Source organism: Schistocerca gregaria, chromosome 3, assembly GCF_023897955.1.
Source record: "Schistocerca gregaria isolate iqSchGreg1 chromosome 3, iqSchGreg1.2, whole genome shotgun sequence".
Classification (NCBI taxonomy): domain Eukaryota; kingdom Metazoa; phylum Arthropoda; class Insecta; order Orthoptera; family Acrididae; genus Schistocerca; species Schistocerca gregaria.
In genome coordinates this window covers 683665201-683683598 of record NC_064922.1, presented here as the reverse complement: position 1 = coordinate 683683598, position 18398 = coordinate 683665201, and the positions used below count along the sequence as shown (strand labels likewise).

Below are 18398 nucleotides of genomic sequence, written 5' to 3'. Positions count from 1 at the left end.
GACAGTTACCTTCCTTCCCCCCCCCCCCCCCCTCCCCTCCCCACATCCAAGAACCATGGACCTTGTCATTGTGGGGAGGCTTGCATACCTCAGTGATACTGATACAGATAGCCATACCGGTAGGTGCAGCCACAACAGATGGGTATCTGTTGAGAGGCCAGAAAAATGCATGGTTCCTGAAGACTATTTGCAGGGGCAACAGTCTGGATGACTGACTGATCTGGCCTTGTAACATTAACCAAACGGCTTTGCTGTGCTGGTACTGTGAATGGTTGAGAGCAAGGGGAAACTGCAGCCATAATTTTTCCTGAGGGTGTGCAGCTTTACCGTATGGTTAAAAGATGATGTTGTCCTCTTGGGTGACATATTCTGGAGGTAAAATAGTTCCCAAATCTGATCTCCAGGTGGAGACTGCTCAGGACGATGTTGTTATCAGGAGAAAGAAAACGCATTCTACAGATCAGGGCGTGGAATGTCAGACTGCTTAATCAGGCAAGTAGGTGAGAAAATTTAAAAAAGGGAAATGGATAGGCTAAAGTTAGATATAGTGGGAATTAGTGAAGTTGAGTGACAGGAGGAATAAGAGTTATCAGGTGAATATAAAATCAAATAAGGATAATACAGGAGTAGGTTTGATAATGAATAGAGGAACAAGAGTGTAGATAACCTGCTATAAACAGCATAGTGAACCCATTATTGTAGCCAAGATAGACATTAAACCCACGCCTACCACAGTAAAACAAGTTTCCATGCTAATTAGCTCTGCAGATGATGAAGAGATTGAAGAAATGTATGATGTGATAAAAGAAATTATTCAGGTAGTTAAGGGAGACAAAAATTTAATAGTCATGGGGTATTGAAGGAATAGTATGAAAAGGAAGAGAAGGAAAAGTAGCAGGTGAATATGGATTGGGGATAAGGAATGAAAGAGGAAGCTGACTGGTAGAATTTTGTTCAGAGCATGACTTAATCATAGCTAACACTTGGTTTAAGAATCATGAGAGAAGGCTTGTAGCATTACATGAGTATGTCCAATATAGTTGGATCTACTTTGCGTCATGTGAGTGTAGTGGAGTTGAAACAAGTAGTGACCCATGACATCATATCAATTGATATGTTTTTATACATGTAATTAATTTCTAAATTTTATTGATTATTTTCAAAGTAAAGAATTTCATTATGTACAAAATTTAATAGGTAATGAGTTTTAATGAGATAGATATAAATATGTTTTGACATAGCAAATCACTTTGTTGCATTATGCCTGATATGTTTTCTCTTTGTGAGATCAAAAACTTCCTTGTTGCTTGAGTGCATGATCAAGCAGTGTCCAAGTGCAGATCTGCTGTAACTTTCATGAATGGGCATATAATTGTTAATTTATAACCCAGAGTTGATTTAAAAATTATTCTAGGGAACCACGGCCTGACTTTGGTGGAAACAAATCGTGCGCAAATTCTCAAATATCAGTGTGGAGTTTAAGATACGTGGCTGAATATCAGGCATTATCATTGCATGGAGGATTCAGTAACATTAACTGCAATCTATGGACATTAGCTTGATAATAACTACCAAATATTTATATGAGCAGCATAGTAATTGTCTTGATGCTTAAAGCAAGCAAGAATCGATTTACTGTTGGGATACTACAAATATTAATCATTGCATAGACAGATCATTGATATGTTGCTTAGGAACTCATAAATGGACAGTGACAGAATTAGTGAAATGATCTTTTAAGTATCAATGACCACTACACACACATCAGAAACAAATTGCTCTAACTGTGAGTGACTTCTTGATTGGATGAAAGGTTTTTATTATTTTTGTTTCAGCTAATTGGTATTAATAAACTTCTTTCAAGTTGAAACTTCATCATTCAGTTTAGTAGAATGATAGATAATACTAGCTATGTTACTATTTATAGTTTTAAAAGAAAAGAGAGCACATACCTATTTTTCTTTTGAGAAATGTTCGTACTTCAGTCATCAGTCTTCTCAAACCAGAGTGATGCTCCCTTAGAGCACTATGGCATTGTAAACCACCACACACATATGCCCCCTTCTCACTATATTTCTCCATTGAAAACCCTGAGATATAGCAGCGGTACGAAGAAGGATGAAAGAAGATGAAAGATCAGCGAAAGAAATGGAGCACGGAGAGAAGGGGAGGTCACTGGCTGTATATGTGAAAGAGGCTGGGAGACACTGGAAGGTTTCAGATAGATTATATAATGGTAAGACAGAGATTTTGGCACCAAGTTTTAAATTCTAAGACTTTTCCAGCAGTAGATGTGGACTGTGACCACAATTTATTGGTAAGAACTGTAGATTAAAACTGAAGAAACTGCAAAAAGTTAGGAATTTAAGGAGATGAGACCTGGATAAACTGAAAGAACCAAGAGTTTCAGAGAGAGCATAGTGAACAGCTGACAAGAACAGGGGAAAGAAACACAACAGAAGGAGAATGGGTAGCTCTGAAAGATGAAATAGTGAAGGCAGCAGAGGATCAAGTAGGTAAAAAGATGAGTTCTAGTAGAAATTCTTGGGTAACAGAAGAGATATTGAATTTAATTGATGAAAGGAGAGAATATAAAAATGCAGTAAATGAAGCAGGCAAAAAGGAATATAAACGTCTCAAAAATGAGAGATCACCAGGAAGCGCAAAAAGGCTAAGCAGGGACAGCTAGAAGACAAATGTAGAGGCATATATCACAAAGGTTAAGATAGATACCACGTACAGGAAAATTAAGAAGACCTTTGGAGAGAAGAGAACCACCTGTATCAATATCAAGAGCTCAAATAGAAAGCCAGTCCTAAGCAAAGAAGGGAAAGCAGAACGGTGGAAGGAGTATATAGAGGGTCCGTGCAAGAGTGATGTACATGAGCACAATATTATGGAAATGAAAGAGGATGTGGATGAAGATTAAATGGAAGATATGAAACTGTGTGAAGAATTTGACAGAGCACTTAAAGATGTAAGTTGAAACCAGGCCCTGGGAGTAGACAACATTCCATTAGAGCTTCTGATAGCCTTGGTAGAGCCAGCCATGACGAAGTTGTACCATCTGGTAGAGAAAGATGAAATACCCTTAGACTTTAAGAAGAATATAGTGATTCCAATCTCAAAGAAAGCAGACAGGTATGAAAATTACCAAACTATCCGTTTAATAAGTCATGGCTGCAAAATACTTACATGAATTCATTACAGACAAATGGAAAAACTGGTAGAAGCCAGCCTCAGGGAAGATTAGTTTCGATTCCATAGAAATGTTAGAAAATGCGAGCCAACACTGACCCTACGACTTATCTTAGAAGATAGATTAAGGAAAGGCAAACCTACATTTGTATCATTTGTAGACTTAGAGAAAGCTTTTGACATTGTTGACTGGAATATTCTCTTTCAAATTCTAAAGGTGGCAGGGATGAAATACAGGGACCAAAGGCTATTTACAATTTGCACAAAAGCCAAATGGCAGTTATAAGGAACAAGGGGCACGAAAGGGAAATAGTGTTTGAGTAGGGAGTGAGACGGGATTGTAGCCTATCCCTAATGCTGTTCAGTCTCTATATTAAGCAAGCAGTAAAGGAAAAAAAGAAAAATTTAGAGTAGGAATTAAATCCATGGAGAAGAAATAAACACTTTGGGATTTGCCAAAGACATTGTTATTCTGTCTGAAGCAGCAAAGGGCTTGGAAGAGCAATTGAACAGAATGGACAGTCTCGTAAATGGAGGATATAAGATGAACATTAAAAAAAGCAGGATAATGGAATGTAGTAAAATTAAATCAGGTGATGGTGAGAGAGTTAGATTAGGAAATGAGACACTTAAAGTAGTAGATGAGTTTTGCTGTTGGGGGAACAAAATAACTAATGATAGTTGAAGTAGAGACTGACTGTAGACGCTATGGCAGGGAAGTGTTTCTGAAGAAGAGAAATTTGTTAGATTTAAGTGCCAGGAAGACTTTTCTGGAAGTATTTGTTGGAGTGTAGCCATGTATGGAAGTGAAACATGGACAATAAATTGTTTAGACAAGAAGAGAATAGAAGCTTTTTAAATGTGTTGCTACAGAAGAATTCCAAAGATTAGATACACAGATCATATAACTAATGAGAGGGTACTGAACAGAATTGGGAATAAGAGAAATTTGTGGCACAACTTGACTAGAAGAAGGGGTTAGTTGGTAGAACACATTCTGTGGCATCAAGGGATCATCAATTTAGTGTTGGAGGGAAGTGTGGAGGGTCAAAATCGTAGAGGGAGATGAAGTGATGAATACACTAAGCAGATTTAAAAGGATGTAGGTTGCAGTAGTTGCTCGGAGATGAAGAAGCTTGCACAGGATAGAGTAGCATGGAGAGCTGCATCAAACCAGCCCTGGGACTGAAGACCACAACAACAACAAAACAGTTACCTGTCTCCATCTTTTACCATGTCTCTTGTAATCCCACTGATGAATGATATCACATTATCAATATACCTACAGTCAGCAGTGTTGCAGTTAGCAGATAGGATCTCCAGCCGGCAGGTCATATGACCCTGTCAGTTGGATGTTCTGTCTTAGTTTAGTCCACTAGCCTGTGTGTTCCTTTCCATGACCAGCCATTGCATTGACTCATACTCTGCACTACATCAGTTATTATTTGATACTAGATGCTGATGATACTAGAGTGTATTATTCACCCATCACTTTTAAGTCCTACCCTTACAGACTGGGATACAGTTTGACAAAGTGATTGTTTCCTGGCTTGCCTAGAAAAATCTAGTTGTTTCATTTGTAGTCCTGGAAAATTCACAGGGTCAGTAACTTTTATAATCATGTGTCATTAATTTTGTTTTTTAGCATATTCAGCAAAGTGCTAACAAATGACTTTTGTGACTTTCTGACAACAAGTAGAATTATGAATGACAGAAGCAAAAATTATCTTGAACGCTATCAGAATATTTATATTTAACTTTGATTAATGATGTTCCAAATCATTATAGTGATGCACACAGATTTTCAATAGTGGAGATTCGACCACTCTGTTGATTCCCTTTTCCTGCAAACAGCAGAATGTCCAAGTCACGTGGAGATTGGTAGAAAATCCTTAGGCTGACTGAAATGAACCTTTGGGAGGTCCATAAAGGCTGTACTCTATGGAAGCCACACCTCCAACCTCAGCAACATGGAGCTAACTAGAATTTCAAGGCACACCATTAATACTACCCACTACCTTTCGGAAAATATCATGCCATATTAACAGCTCCAACAATTTTGACAGTCATTGTTTAAATCTTGCAGTAAATATTTGAAATATATCCCATAATTTAAATTCTGTAAAACAGTGTTAAGAGAGATATTGAAATACATATTTTGGGGTGACTCCAAAGCCTTTAACTACAAGTTTTGTCTGTTTGAAATTTAGCAATACCTGGAGATGAGTCTTCAAATGACAATAAAAAGCTCATAAAAATTATATGTACTTCACATTTGAATGATGGTATGAAACTGCTGTAGTAAGACTGATTTATTTGACATCAACATTGTTGATAAAGAATTGGAAATCTTTTCCAATGGATATATTCAGGTTTTCAGTTAATGTACATGATAAGCCACAGCCAGGTCAGTTATGTATAGAAACTAAATAACAACGCTACAGAATGACTGTTTATTCCTCTAAGAGTACCATAGTGGAGACTTACTTGTATTTGTCACAGAGCTCGATAATTTTCTGTATAGCTCTAACTTCCATTTCAGGAGGTCTCGTTCGGAGGTATGTCTTATACTCAGTTGGAAGCCCTAAATTCATGATATATCATCACTAATCAGTTTTTGTAAGTAATGAAAAAAGAAAATTTCATTAAAGTTTTTCATATTGTATGTAAAACTTACCAGGACCGTTTTCGTCTTCTTTTGGCAGCACACATTCTGCATGGAACTGAAAAACAATAACTTTGTGCTAATTTTTACTTCTACAGTGCAGATTAGTGGCAGGCAAGTGCTGTAGTGTATTTTGAAGTAGTTGACTGAATAATATGGGGGTGAGAGAATAGGCGTGGATCAAGGATATGGTTCTGAGAGGAGGGAGGAATACTAGTTCATTATTGTCTCACCCTTCCCTTATCCCAGAAATAACTTCTCATTTCCATCACATTTAACATATATATCTATATTTTGATAATAATTACAATACAATATAAAATTTGTTATAATGTAACAATCATAATTAGTTAACACCAGTGCTTAGTACATAGTGTTAGCATAATGTCCAAGAAATGGCAGTTCAGATGAATATAGCATTTGAAAAGCATTCATCCAGATATTTGATAGGTGTATGAATAGCAATGGAATGGCAATTCAAGGAAACTTCACATGCGACAAATCTCCTTGACCGACACTAGTTGTCTATATGCAGCAATTATGCTGCTCTCCTTATCTATGACACAATCATCATTACATGACATGCCAAATCCCCTTTCCATGAATTTGTCATGCCTCCTCTGCCTCTTCATTACTCCCCACTGCTCCAATAAGACTAGAATTTTACCTGCTATTGAAACGAAACAACTAGTCACAGAATAGTATTTTTATGACCATTAATATGAAAAATCCAGCCACAATGTAGCCCCGGAGTCACAAATGAGTTATAATCAAAAGTATCTTAATGATATGAATTTTTTGCTTTTTTCAAAAATATCCTAACAAGTTTTATTTATCAAAAAAATTACATTAAATGTGTAGCTTGCATTACTTCTACATCACACAGAATGCTTGTCATGATATGGTAAAGAAGTACAATTATAGATATCTAATTGTGAACAAAAATCTGAACTTTTCCTCAAAATAACTTTTTGTTTCTCAAAATATGCGAAATTTTGATCACAGAAAGCACATTGCACTACTGTCACAACTTAATTACTCTGTGAGATTAAAAGAAGTGCATATTGGCACTTCTGATAAAACACAACCAAAGTTTGGAATCTTTAGCATACTTTGCAAGCACAAAGAACCCTAAAATTAAATATTTCCAGATAAAAATTGTTTGTATTGTTGATCAAAATACACGTTCTTGCTTACTGGCCCAACTGAAATAAATTGTAGATTAATTGCTCAACTGTACTACCCAATAAATGTATCAAAATACATAAAAAATTATTCTATATCACAATACACAAAAAAATTTCTATAACATTAGAAGCCACACATTTTCACTACTGCTAATTTCACACACATTCTAAAGTACACTTGCCAATGATGATTACCAAAGTATGGAGTGTTATTCCTGCATATAAATTTGTGAAACATTCCTCTCTAAAACCAATATCAAAACCCACCAAATACTACAATGACCCAATGTTAAGGTATTAAATTTATCTTGGAGTACAAAACACTTGGCATATTCTGCTATTGCTCAGTAGAGACCACATGATACTTCACCCAATACAGCACCATTTTATAGCAAAATTCTAACAAGTTACCCAATGTTAAATAAAAAATGTAACCAAATGCTGCATGTTATGGCAAAAGTGTAACAAGCTGACGTATTTATCGCCATGATATAGCAGAATTGTATCAAACTGCCCCATACATCACCACATTACAACAAATTTGCAGCAAACTGCTCTGCACATCAATATTTTACAGCAGAATTGTATCAAATTGTCTCATAAAAACACCAGTAGCTGACTGTGTGTATCAGTTAATGGGGGTGTCAGGTACTGGATGATGATGATGATTAGTGTTTTAGGGCGCACAACAACAAGGTTATCAGCGCACAGGTACTGGAAGTGACAACTACAGGGGCTGCCATTCCATTCCATTTTTAATGGTCTGCATGATTGAAATTCGAAGCCGTTGTATAGTGCTCCATGTTTTGACGTTCTGCACGCATGAAATGCCCATCCATTCCGCTCTGTTCCGTTTTTTTAACGGCCTGTGTGAATGAAAAACCGTTTCTTTACTTTCCATTTCATTTTTTTTGGTGCTCTATGAGAATGAAGTTCAATACCGCGAGTCTCTGAGTTGAGGTTGTGCATCGGTTGAGAGCTTGCATCCAACTAAACTTGACTATCTTCCAGACTATTTAGCGGGGTTAGCTGTTAGGATTGTCAGAATGTCGTTGACTGATACAGTTGGTGAGGTCAACACGTCGTTTGAGTGCAGTCAAAATCAATGCAATAGAGTACTCTTTCAGTTCAGGAATAAACCGATTGCCCAGTACACAGAATAGAACAACTTCCTTTGGGTAAGCCTCTTAGCCTGCAACAAATGAACCACACATTTTTGAACACTGATTTTATGATGCCATTCTCTCCATCTGTGCATGCATTTGAGATTCATGTTGAGCGCATAGATAACACATTTCTCAAATCCAAATTAAAATAATCATATTCGGCAAAAAATTAGTCAGCACACAGGAGACATGACGGTAACACCGTGTAACATCGCCTATATCTTTTGTAATGACCTAAGTTCAGCTAGGAATGGACTTCACAAGTTTCTTCAGGTACGCCATATCTAGCTGAAGCCACTTATTAATGTTTGGCTCCCGTAGAGGGAGTAAACTGTGGGATTGTTGACTGCTGTGTTCCACCTACTGTTCGTAATAGTTCCAGACATTTTCTATGGCATTATGGTCGCGTGATTTAGTGGACCACTCAAGGTACGTCAGGGTACCTGAGTGTCCATCAATCCGGGAATATCTGCTTGCAGCCCTGTGAACATGGCATTTGCCATCTTGGAAGGTGGGATTGTCCACAGTTTACACATCGTGAAAATTTACAAAAAAGGGTAACACATTTGTTCACTGAGAATGTTCGCATTAACCTGAATAGCTGAACCCAAGTCATTTAACGAAACATCTGCAAAACATCGAAATATTTCACTATATGAAAAGAGACAAAATTAAGGGTCATCGGATCACACTATGAATCTTTAGTCAGCCACTATCCAGTTTCTGTAGTCTGTCCCATTGAGGATGTGCAGAATTATGTGCCATTATGAGGAATGGCCCTTCGGGAGGTATTGGACTCAAAATGTTCCTTGCAAGTAGCTCTAGCTCTCTTCACTTTGTTCCGTAGGAAACTGGCTGAGATGTACCTGCATTCGCTGACAGCAGCATTCCTGTCGAGTTTGTAAGCTATTTTCATTGATAAGGTGCTACACTCATTCGCCGTAGGTTGGAGCCATTCTACAACTACTGTTCTTATGTCATATTGCTTGGCTGTAGTTGGTTCACCATTCCTTGCAGGCATGTTTGTCAGTCTACGTTGCAACACAAAAAAAAACATTTACGGTTCTTACGTGACTGTTTTTCGGAAACAGTCCCTTAACTAACGTAAAATCATAATGCAAAGACCCGTTTGAATGGAATAATTAACTGACACTGAAAGACGTGATAATATAACAGTACTAGCGACTGTCAGTAACTGAGTAATGCAGTTTACTCTTCATTTACTCTTTTATTCAAATTTGCAAGTCCTAAATAAATGAGAGGACACCAAAGGCAGATTGGAATTAGGCAACAGCACTGTGGAGTCACCTAGGTTACCAGTCTTGGAGAAGTTCTCAGAAGGGAGTGCCGGGAGGCACGCAAGTCAGTGGTTTGAAGGCTGCTGGACAGTCTTTTGCAGTGCTGCTGCTAAACACCTGAGGCACTGCAGGCAAACACAGGTAACATTTCCTAAGGCACAAGTCATTGAGCCGCGACCATTTTTGCGACCCAAAAGTGATTGAGAAGGAACTTTTTTTTAGTGAAATCCAAGAAGACACTATTATGCACAAAACGTAGAAAGCCGTATTTTCTCTGAAAAGTATCTAGAATGTATCTAGTATGTATCTAGAATGTATCTAGAAAGTATCTAGTATGGTATCTAGAAAATGGGGTGGGATCCCACAGTTTTTGGACATTTGGAAGGCATGAGATGCCATTGAATGTTGACTTCACGAAAACCAAATGTTTACGCAACATACGAGTTGCCAAGATTGGCTGATATGAATAAACTAGAGCTTAGACAGAGAATGTAGACTGTACTAATGTCCCATCTCTTGGAAAGAAAAAGATGGAACGAGAGTGAGATGCCTTTTTTCAGTGTCAAGAGTTCTTCTCACAACTTCTTCATAGAGAGCCGTCGTCATTTCTGAGGGTCTTGGCTGCCAGAGTCCAACAGATGTATCGAGGGACATAGAGAGATTTCGGGCTGATCTGCGCTTAGCTGTTGGCGAGGGTCGTTGGCGCGCCAGCAATGACTGGTTCTGGAGCCACTTCAGCCCCCACCTACAATTTTTTATGGTCAGATTGAGCCACAGCTGCGAGACGATGTGTAAGGAATTGCAGCCATTTTGTAGAATTTCACAACTTCAGGCTTCACTTTGGAGAGTTGCATTCAGATTCAATGATCAGCTTGCTTTCAACTCTGACCAAAGGTTCAAAACATTCCCTCCAGCAGTCCTATCTGCCTTTTCTACTAACGTCAAGACAATGAAAGTACAACTTATCATTGCCTGTCAAATGAATTCTTCAACGAAAAAAAAAACGAATTAATTGTGAGTCTTGTCTCATTTAAGAGTTATTTAATTCATAATTCATTATTCTGGAGGGTGAATAATTGACTTACGTCAGATACAGGGTCCAGCTTCCACGCCTCCAACTTTGAATCACATGACTGTACGTCAGCAAGGTGATAATGGGCATGTCCAAAAATAATAGCTCCTCTCTGTCACGGCACCAGGTCAGCCCGTTTTGCTGTTTTCGAAAGAAAAGTAATGAGAAAAATCTGGGGACCTGTGTTGGAGAGTGGTGTATGGAGAATTCGAAAGAACAATGAAATTTATCAGTTTATGAAGTAACCCACTGTCATCCAGAAATTAAAACGTAGGAGACTGCTATGGGCTGGATATGTGGCTAGAATGGAAAACAACAGAATCACCAAGAAAGCATTTGAAGGGACTTTCCAGGCAACAAGACCATTGAGCCGACCCCGTACAAGGTGGAAACATGACAGAGAAGGACAATGCAGCGTTAGGAATTTGCACAGGGTGGAGAGAGGCTGCGAGAGATATAAGGCGGTGGAAGCAGATCGTTGATGCGGCGCGTGGTCTACAGGACCTGTGGTGGCTGAGAAGAGAGAGAGAGAGAGAGAGAGAGAGAGAGAGAGAGAGGGAGATGGCACACAACAAACTGGCACATCACACTGTTTCACTGCCTGTTTATGTCAGCTTTGAAGGGTCACGTGATAGCCTGGTACCCGCTCTACACTATATACAATGCTCAAGCGGCCAAATGTATTCGGTTAAGCAGGGATTTTCACCTGCCTCGAGATGACTGGGTGTTTGTGTTGTCCTCATCTTTTCATCATCATTCTTGAAAGTGGTGATAATGGACTGAGCAAAGGTTGGGAATTTGTACGGGCGCTGATAACAGCGCAGTTGAGCGCCCCACAAAACAAACGTCATCATCATCTTCGTTTAAGGTAGTGACTAATATTTTGTCTGATGAGGAACGAGAAACACGTGATCGTAGGAACATAGTGGGTTACCGTGGAGACATGACTGATTGATAATTCGTAAAGTAAACAGCTTTTTTAATACAGGCGTTAAAATTATCAAAATACAAAACTGACTGAAAAGTCTAATAGCAACTGCAGCTGTATTTATTCAAATCAATTATAGACTCACACAACCGGTTTTGCAACTTTTGAGTTGCATCTTCTCAGCCATCCCCACTGATTACAAACAATCATCTATGATGAATGACATGTCAGCGCTAAAATCACAAACTGTCATCATTTTACTGATAAAAATACGAGGGTCAGTCAAAACGTAATGCCTCCTATTTTTTTCTACGTTTAATTGTCAGGAAATTTAAATGCAATTACATAGGTTGAAAACCACAACATTGAGGATCATTTTGTCATTTTTCAATGTAATCTCCGCCCATCTCTACAGTTTTGGTCCATCTTTGAACAAGGGCATGTATCCCAGCACGGTAAAAATCACAGCTCTGCTTCCTAAGCCATTGACGCACGGATGTTTTGACGGCCTCCTCATCTTCAAAATGAATCCCACGATGAGCTTCTTTTAGTGGCCCGAACAGATGGAAGTCTGATGGTGCCAGGTCAGGGCTGTATGGGGGATGAGGCAAAACTTCCCATTCAATTTTGACAATCTCGTCAGAGGTGTGACGACTGGTGTGTGGTCTTGCATTGTCATGCAAAAGAAGAACATCTGCCATTGATTTTGTTGGGCGAACTTGCTGAAGACGTGCTTTAAGTTTTTTGAGGGTTGTGACGTATTGAACAGAATTTATTGTGCATCCCTGCTCCAAAAAATCAACCAGAATCACACCCTCTGTATCCCAGAAAACTGTTGCCATAACTTTCCCTGCCGATCGCACAGTTTTGAATTTTTTCTTCCTCGGCGAGCTTGTGTGACGCCACTCCATTGACTGCCTCTTTGATTCGGGTTCAAAAAAATGCACCCATGTTTCGTCCCTGGTCACAATTTTTTTCAGAAACTCATCTCCCTCCAAACGGAAGCGCTGCAAGTGTTGGGAGGCTATTGTTTTCCTTGCCTCTTTATTCTGATCGGTTAACATTCTTGGAACCCACCGTGCACAAACTTTTGAGTACCCCAATTGTTTAATAATCGTGATCACACTGCCTTTACTAAGAGAAATAATGCGACACACTTCATCTGCAGTCACCCGACGGTCACCACGAATGATGTCATCAACTTGCTGAATGTTGTGTGGAGTCACTGCACTCACCGGCCTGCCGCTCCGCTGTTCGTCAGTCAACGGTGTTTGCCCTTCAGCTTCCTTACAACGACGAACCCATCGTCTAACAGTGCTGACATCCACTGTCACAACACCATACACCTTCTTCAGTCTTTCATGAATGCGTATGGGCGTTTCACCTTCTGCATTCAAGAATTCAATCACACAACGCTGTCTCAAACGAACATCGATGTCGGCCATCTTACAAACTTCTGCTGTGCTGCCACCTGTTGACACAGAAAGTTACTACTGCAGTGGATTGCAGAAGAAGGTTTGAGGAATGGCGCCAAATTCAAATTTTTCACTTAACTTAATTTTTTTAAGTAGAAAAAAAATGGGAGGCATTACTTTTTGACCGACCCTCGTATGTTGATGTCGGTCTCTGTCAAGAAACAGACAATGCCACTGATAGATGTTATCCAGGGAAGTACTGGGCCCAAAATCCGACACGCTCATGTGTGTTTATCAGCACCACAGCAGCTGACATCATAAGCTACGAATCGAGCGAGGTGGCGCAGTGGTAGCACACCGGACTCGCATTCGGGAGGACGACGGTTCAATTCCGCGTCCGGCCATCCTGATTTAGGTTTTCCGTGATTTCCCTAAATCGCTCCAGGCAAATGCTGGGATGGTTCCTTTGAAAGGGCACGGCCGACTTCCTTCCCCATCCTTCCCTCATCCAGTGAGACCGATGACCTCGCTGTTTGGTCTCTTCCCCCCCCAAACAATCCAATCTATAAGCTACGAGAGCCCTGTGTATTGTAGAAGCGTGTGCTGTGGCCTCTGGCCGGGTACTGAGACGGTATGAGGACTGAGAACTTCGCCTAGCTGCGCCAACGGTTACTCTGCGGCATTCTGTAACTACTCTCCACAACATACGAGATAGCATTATATACACTGTAAGATCCAGCTTAAAAGTTGAGAAACCGGTTGTGTAGGTCTATAATTGATTTGAATACGAGGGTTGTCCAGAAAGTAAGTTCGATTGGTCGTGAAATGGACACCACAGTGAAAACCCGATGAAGCTTTGCACATACGTGTTGGGTAGTGTCTCTAGTATGATCGGTTGATCGCATCAAGACGCTCTTTTCAGTTGTGAGCGCAGTGTGAACGAGTAAAGGTGCTTAGAACAACAATGTCTGCCGTCAAGTAGGAGGGCCCGCTGAGAGGCTTCGCCTTAATGTGTGCAGCCCACCCGACACAACTGCCTCGCACTTCCCTCTTCACGGCAGTTCTCAGCCGCACTCTGCAGGGGCAGTGAGAATGCTCATGCAGCCTTTTCGATGGGAAGTGTTCGATCACCTACAACATAGCCCTAATTGGTTCGTCCTGAGTATCATCTCTGTTCACATGCAATGCTGGATACGAAGACAACACTTGGGTGCAGGCTACACGCTTAGACAAGCGTAGAGAATTATCGGAAAGCACAGGCGGCTGCCTTCTGTGATGATGGTGTTGGCAATTTGGCATACGCTCCGACAAATGTCTAAGTCGGAGCAGCGACTATGTAGAGAAGTATCTGGAAAGAGTAGCTAACTCCTGCAAATAAAATGCTTCTGATTTTCACTGTTGTTTCCATTTAGCGACCGATCGGAACTTAACTTTCTGGACAACCCTGGTAAATACAGCTGCAGCGGACTTTTCGACTTTTCATTCAGTTTTAAATTTTAATAGTTTTATCACCTGTATTAAAAAAAAAGCCGTTCACTATATGAATTATCGATCAGTCGTCTACAGCCGTTTTAGCTGTGGCTGCCCCACTTAGGTGTCGAGGCCTCGGTACTCACCGCGAACACGGCGTCAGTGCCTTGCAGCTCCTGCATCGCGGACTCGACGCGCGCCCAGTCGACGTTCGGGAAGCTCTCCTCGCCGCTGGGACACAGGAAGCACTTGAACCCCACCACTCCGGCGTCCACCATGGCGCGCAGCTCGCCCTGCGCATGCAGACGCCCCCTTAGCTGTGCGGTTGGAGACAAGGCACAACGCTACTGGTCTCTGCCCTAGTACCCAGAGGTTAAGTGCAATCGAGAAAACAGGAAACTGGGAAGGGGAAAAGTGAACAACCACTGTAAATACCAGCAAAGGTTTCTTCACAAGACTGAGCTCTCCTGTCTGCGTAGGTAGTGAGTACCCTCTGCTTCGAATAGCGACGAGATACAAAGGTTTCGTAAAGCTATGGGGTTTTATCCACAATTTTCCAATCGCTTTTCTCATTCGTTCTGAGTGAAGCTCCTGGTGGAGTTTACAAAGTAATTCCACATAGAGGCCAGATGGACCTCATTTATCAGAGTGAACTTCCGAATGCTTTGAAGTAGGACTCATATTAAGCCAATGTTTGACAATAGTATCCTTAATTTGTCCTACTTCAAAGCCTCAGCCTCAGCTATGTATGACGCCCTCGTCACCTGTTTAATTTGACACAATGTCGTTCAATTTTGGCCTGTACGTGGTCGAACAAGGCTAACTACGCTGCAATATGAGATCTGTTTTTTGGTCATGTATCTTCTGACTGTTCTTTTCCTTTTTTTTTACGGCCCACTATCGCTTCTTCTGTGTTGTCAACCTCCTAATCCAGGAGTAGCATTTACACCCAACGTACTCAAGTGTTTGTTCGATATATTCCAATCTCTGTCAGTTTTTACCCTCTACGACGGTGATATCCTACCACCATATCCCTTCTCCTTTTCAACGTTCACCACATATTCCCCCAATTTATTGCAGAACTTCCCCTCTTCTTATATGATCAACCCACCTTATTTTCAACACTCTCATAAAGCGGCACATGTCAAACGCTTCGGTTCTCTTCTTTTCTAGTTTTCCCACAATTCATGCGTCACTTCAACACAATGATGTAGACCAAACATATATTCTCAGAATTTCTTACTCACATTAAGCCAATGTTTGATAATAGTATCCTTTATTTGTTCATGAGTGCCCTCTTTGTCTGAGGTCGTCTGCTTTTTATGTCCTCCTCACGTCGCTTGTCAAATGCTATTTTGTTTCCGAGACTCATTCCATTGGTCTACTGCGTGGTTTCCAATTTTGACGTTAAGGTTATCGTTAATCTCATTTTGACCCACATTCTACCTTCTGGCTGCTCTAACGCCTGAAGTCAGCGAAACGCCGCCTCAGGATGTCGAAGGGGTTGCCTAACCTTCAGTCGCTACACCACCCATGAGGCTTAACGTCTGTCGAAGTTTTAGATAAGTACATTTGTAACGAGCTCGACTAAGGTCTGTGGGGGGTACCCAGAGTGTTGCTAGACTGGGGCGGTCCTGCCGCGGATCACGTTCAAATTTCGTAGAATTGTTCTGAACGGTTGCCAGTGGTTCCAATCTGTACATGAGAGCAAAAATTGCGGTCGTGCTGCTCTCCAAAGGAGTGACATCACGTTTGATGTGGGTGCAGCCGCACAATGTCCTTAGAGAAGGAATGAAACGTTTGAGGGTCTCAGAAGTGTCAGTTGTCAAAAATGCCGTCGTCCTGTTGCTCTTCGCACTGCTTACTATCGTTTTCGACCACGAAATGTGTGGGAATCAAGGGGTGGTTTCATTGACGCCTTTCATGGCACCCCCTAAGGCCTTTTCGTTGCTATTCTGAACGACGGTGTGCCGGAATGTTTTCTTCGGCCACTCACAAGAAAAATGCGTGATTTCAACGCTGGGCTTAAGCCGTCCAGATCTCCAGTGAAAAAAAAAAAAAAAAAAAGATGAAATATGGGTAAGAGGGGCTGCGGCGACCATGACTTCTTTTGTGTGACATGTCCACGGTGGCGCTGGGCAGAATTGTGGTGAAAATTGGTGCTAATGTGACGTCATTAACCAACCTGCAAGTATTTAAAGCTGCAGTATTGTTAAACTTTATTATAATAGGAAGAATCAATTTAGTTTCGCATTCCGTACATGTAAAATTTCATATTGTGGAAGCAATACCTGTCTTAGTAACAAGGTGGCAGGTCATTAGTAAATGGTGGCAAAAAGAAAGAAACACTCCGGTATTCTCGCAAAAGGAGCGCCGTCGCACACTGCAGTTATGTAATCGAATATGATGCATAACACATCTGTTACACACGGATCCGCATTTGACAGTACCCCTCGTATACCATCAATGTGACGACATTTATGCGTTGGGTAAAGTATACGAATCTACGTTTCGATTTAGTAAACAATCGCCACTTTAATTCTGGTGTTTCAGTGCTTCTGAAGAAACTTATGTATCATTCTTTCTTTTTAGTGTGTACTGTCCCCACGATAGATTATTAGAGAACCAGTGGGAGTTTGTTGCATGTTATTGGCATGTGCAAATGTCTCACAGTAAAGGGAAGCCTGTTAATGGTTTTCAAAATTCTTATAATAACTTACTGCGTCTGTACGTTGTGATGTCTTGACGCTTCATTGTTAACCCTATGTTCTGTATTGCAGCATAGAAATAGCTTGCGCCTGCTCATAGGGAACCCACCGAACAGATTTGCAAAACGGGCAGCTGTCACACCCTTCCGGACAATTCGTGTCAATGAACAGCACGCACGTGTTACGTTTGCCGCGTCACAAACGGTGCATATATTGAACATCTGTAATGTGAGTTGCAAATTGTGAAAAGATTCTCTATTTTTTGAATGAACACAAAGTAATTTGACTGTATTATTTTTTGTCTAATTACGACCCAGGTTTCGGCCTTTTATGCCATTTTCCAGTGATTGAGTTTATGTCATTAACTTACTTGAAAATGGCATAAAAGGCAGAAATCTGGGTTGTAATTAAATAAACAATAATACAGTCAAATGGTGGTGTGTTCATTTTGAAATTATATGACTGTTGCTCAGCGACATCAAAGATTCTCTATCTACTGAGGTATGTCTGTTTTCTGTACGTCTGGTAGTTTTAGCGTGGTCTTATAAAATTTCAGAGGTACCCGTGAATACCCTCCCTAAGTTGGAAAACGAAACGAAGGGAAGTTTTTTTTATATTCTTGCTTCTGGCTACGACAATAATGAAAATAACCACACGTAACGTCTTCCACTGTGGAAAAAATGTTGTGAAGACGTTAAGACGTCTGTAAAACTAAATCCTGTGTATGGAACAATTCTTCTCGGAGTTTCCTTGCTAGCCGTGAAACTCAGTGCTGTGTAATAAACGCTGTGGAATTTTTACAGAATAGTTATTTCTTTGTATTGTTGATAACACCGCAACAGTTGCTGTCAAATAACACACTTCTCCATGTCATAAGTAGGATATTCATTGTACACATTTTGCTTTTTTTCGTTTCAGGTGAATACTTGAAAACTGACGTATTGCAAAACAGAAGAATGCGATCGATTTACTCGTCGAAGTTTATCGACAGATTTTTGCTTCATGATCACTTCAAAACAACAGTGATCACATGGCCGTTTCCGGCAGTTGATTGCCATCGTCCGATGTGACCACTAACAATTTCGTCAAGATATACGGGGCGACTCAGATGCACCTTCCGATGTGGTTTTATGCAACCTGCCGTTTTGCAGGAAATTTAATGCCGTTAAACTTTTTACTGGGAAACGTTTTCGCTAGAGGCTGTAGTTTTCGAGTTATTCAAGAAAAATGTACAAAGTGACCATCGAATGCAACTTCACTCCCACAGTCAGTCTTCAGCACTCAGAATTTC

General features: G+C 40.5%; 1 protein-coding gene across 1 annotated transcript in view; it reads right to left on the bottom strand.

Moving 5' to 3' along the window:
- LOC126356044 (allantoinase) overlaps nt 1-18398 on the bottom strand; it is a 224317-nt gene that overhangs the window by 75120 nt on the left and 130799 nt on the right. The window contains exons 5-7 of the mRNA XM_050006723.1: nt 14546-14692; nt 5876-5921; nt 5686-5782 (exon numbers count right to left, since the gene is read on the bottom strand). Coding sequence (XP_049862680.1) covers nt 5686-5782; nt 5876-5921; nt 14546-14692 — 290 coding nt within the window. The remainder of the gene's footprint in view (nt 1-5685; nt 5783-5875; nt 5922-14545; nt 14693-18398) is intronic.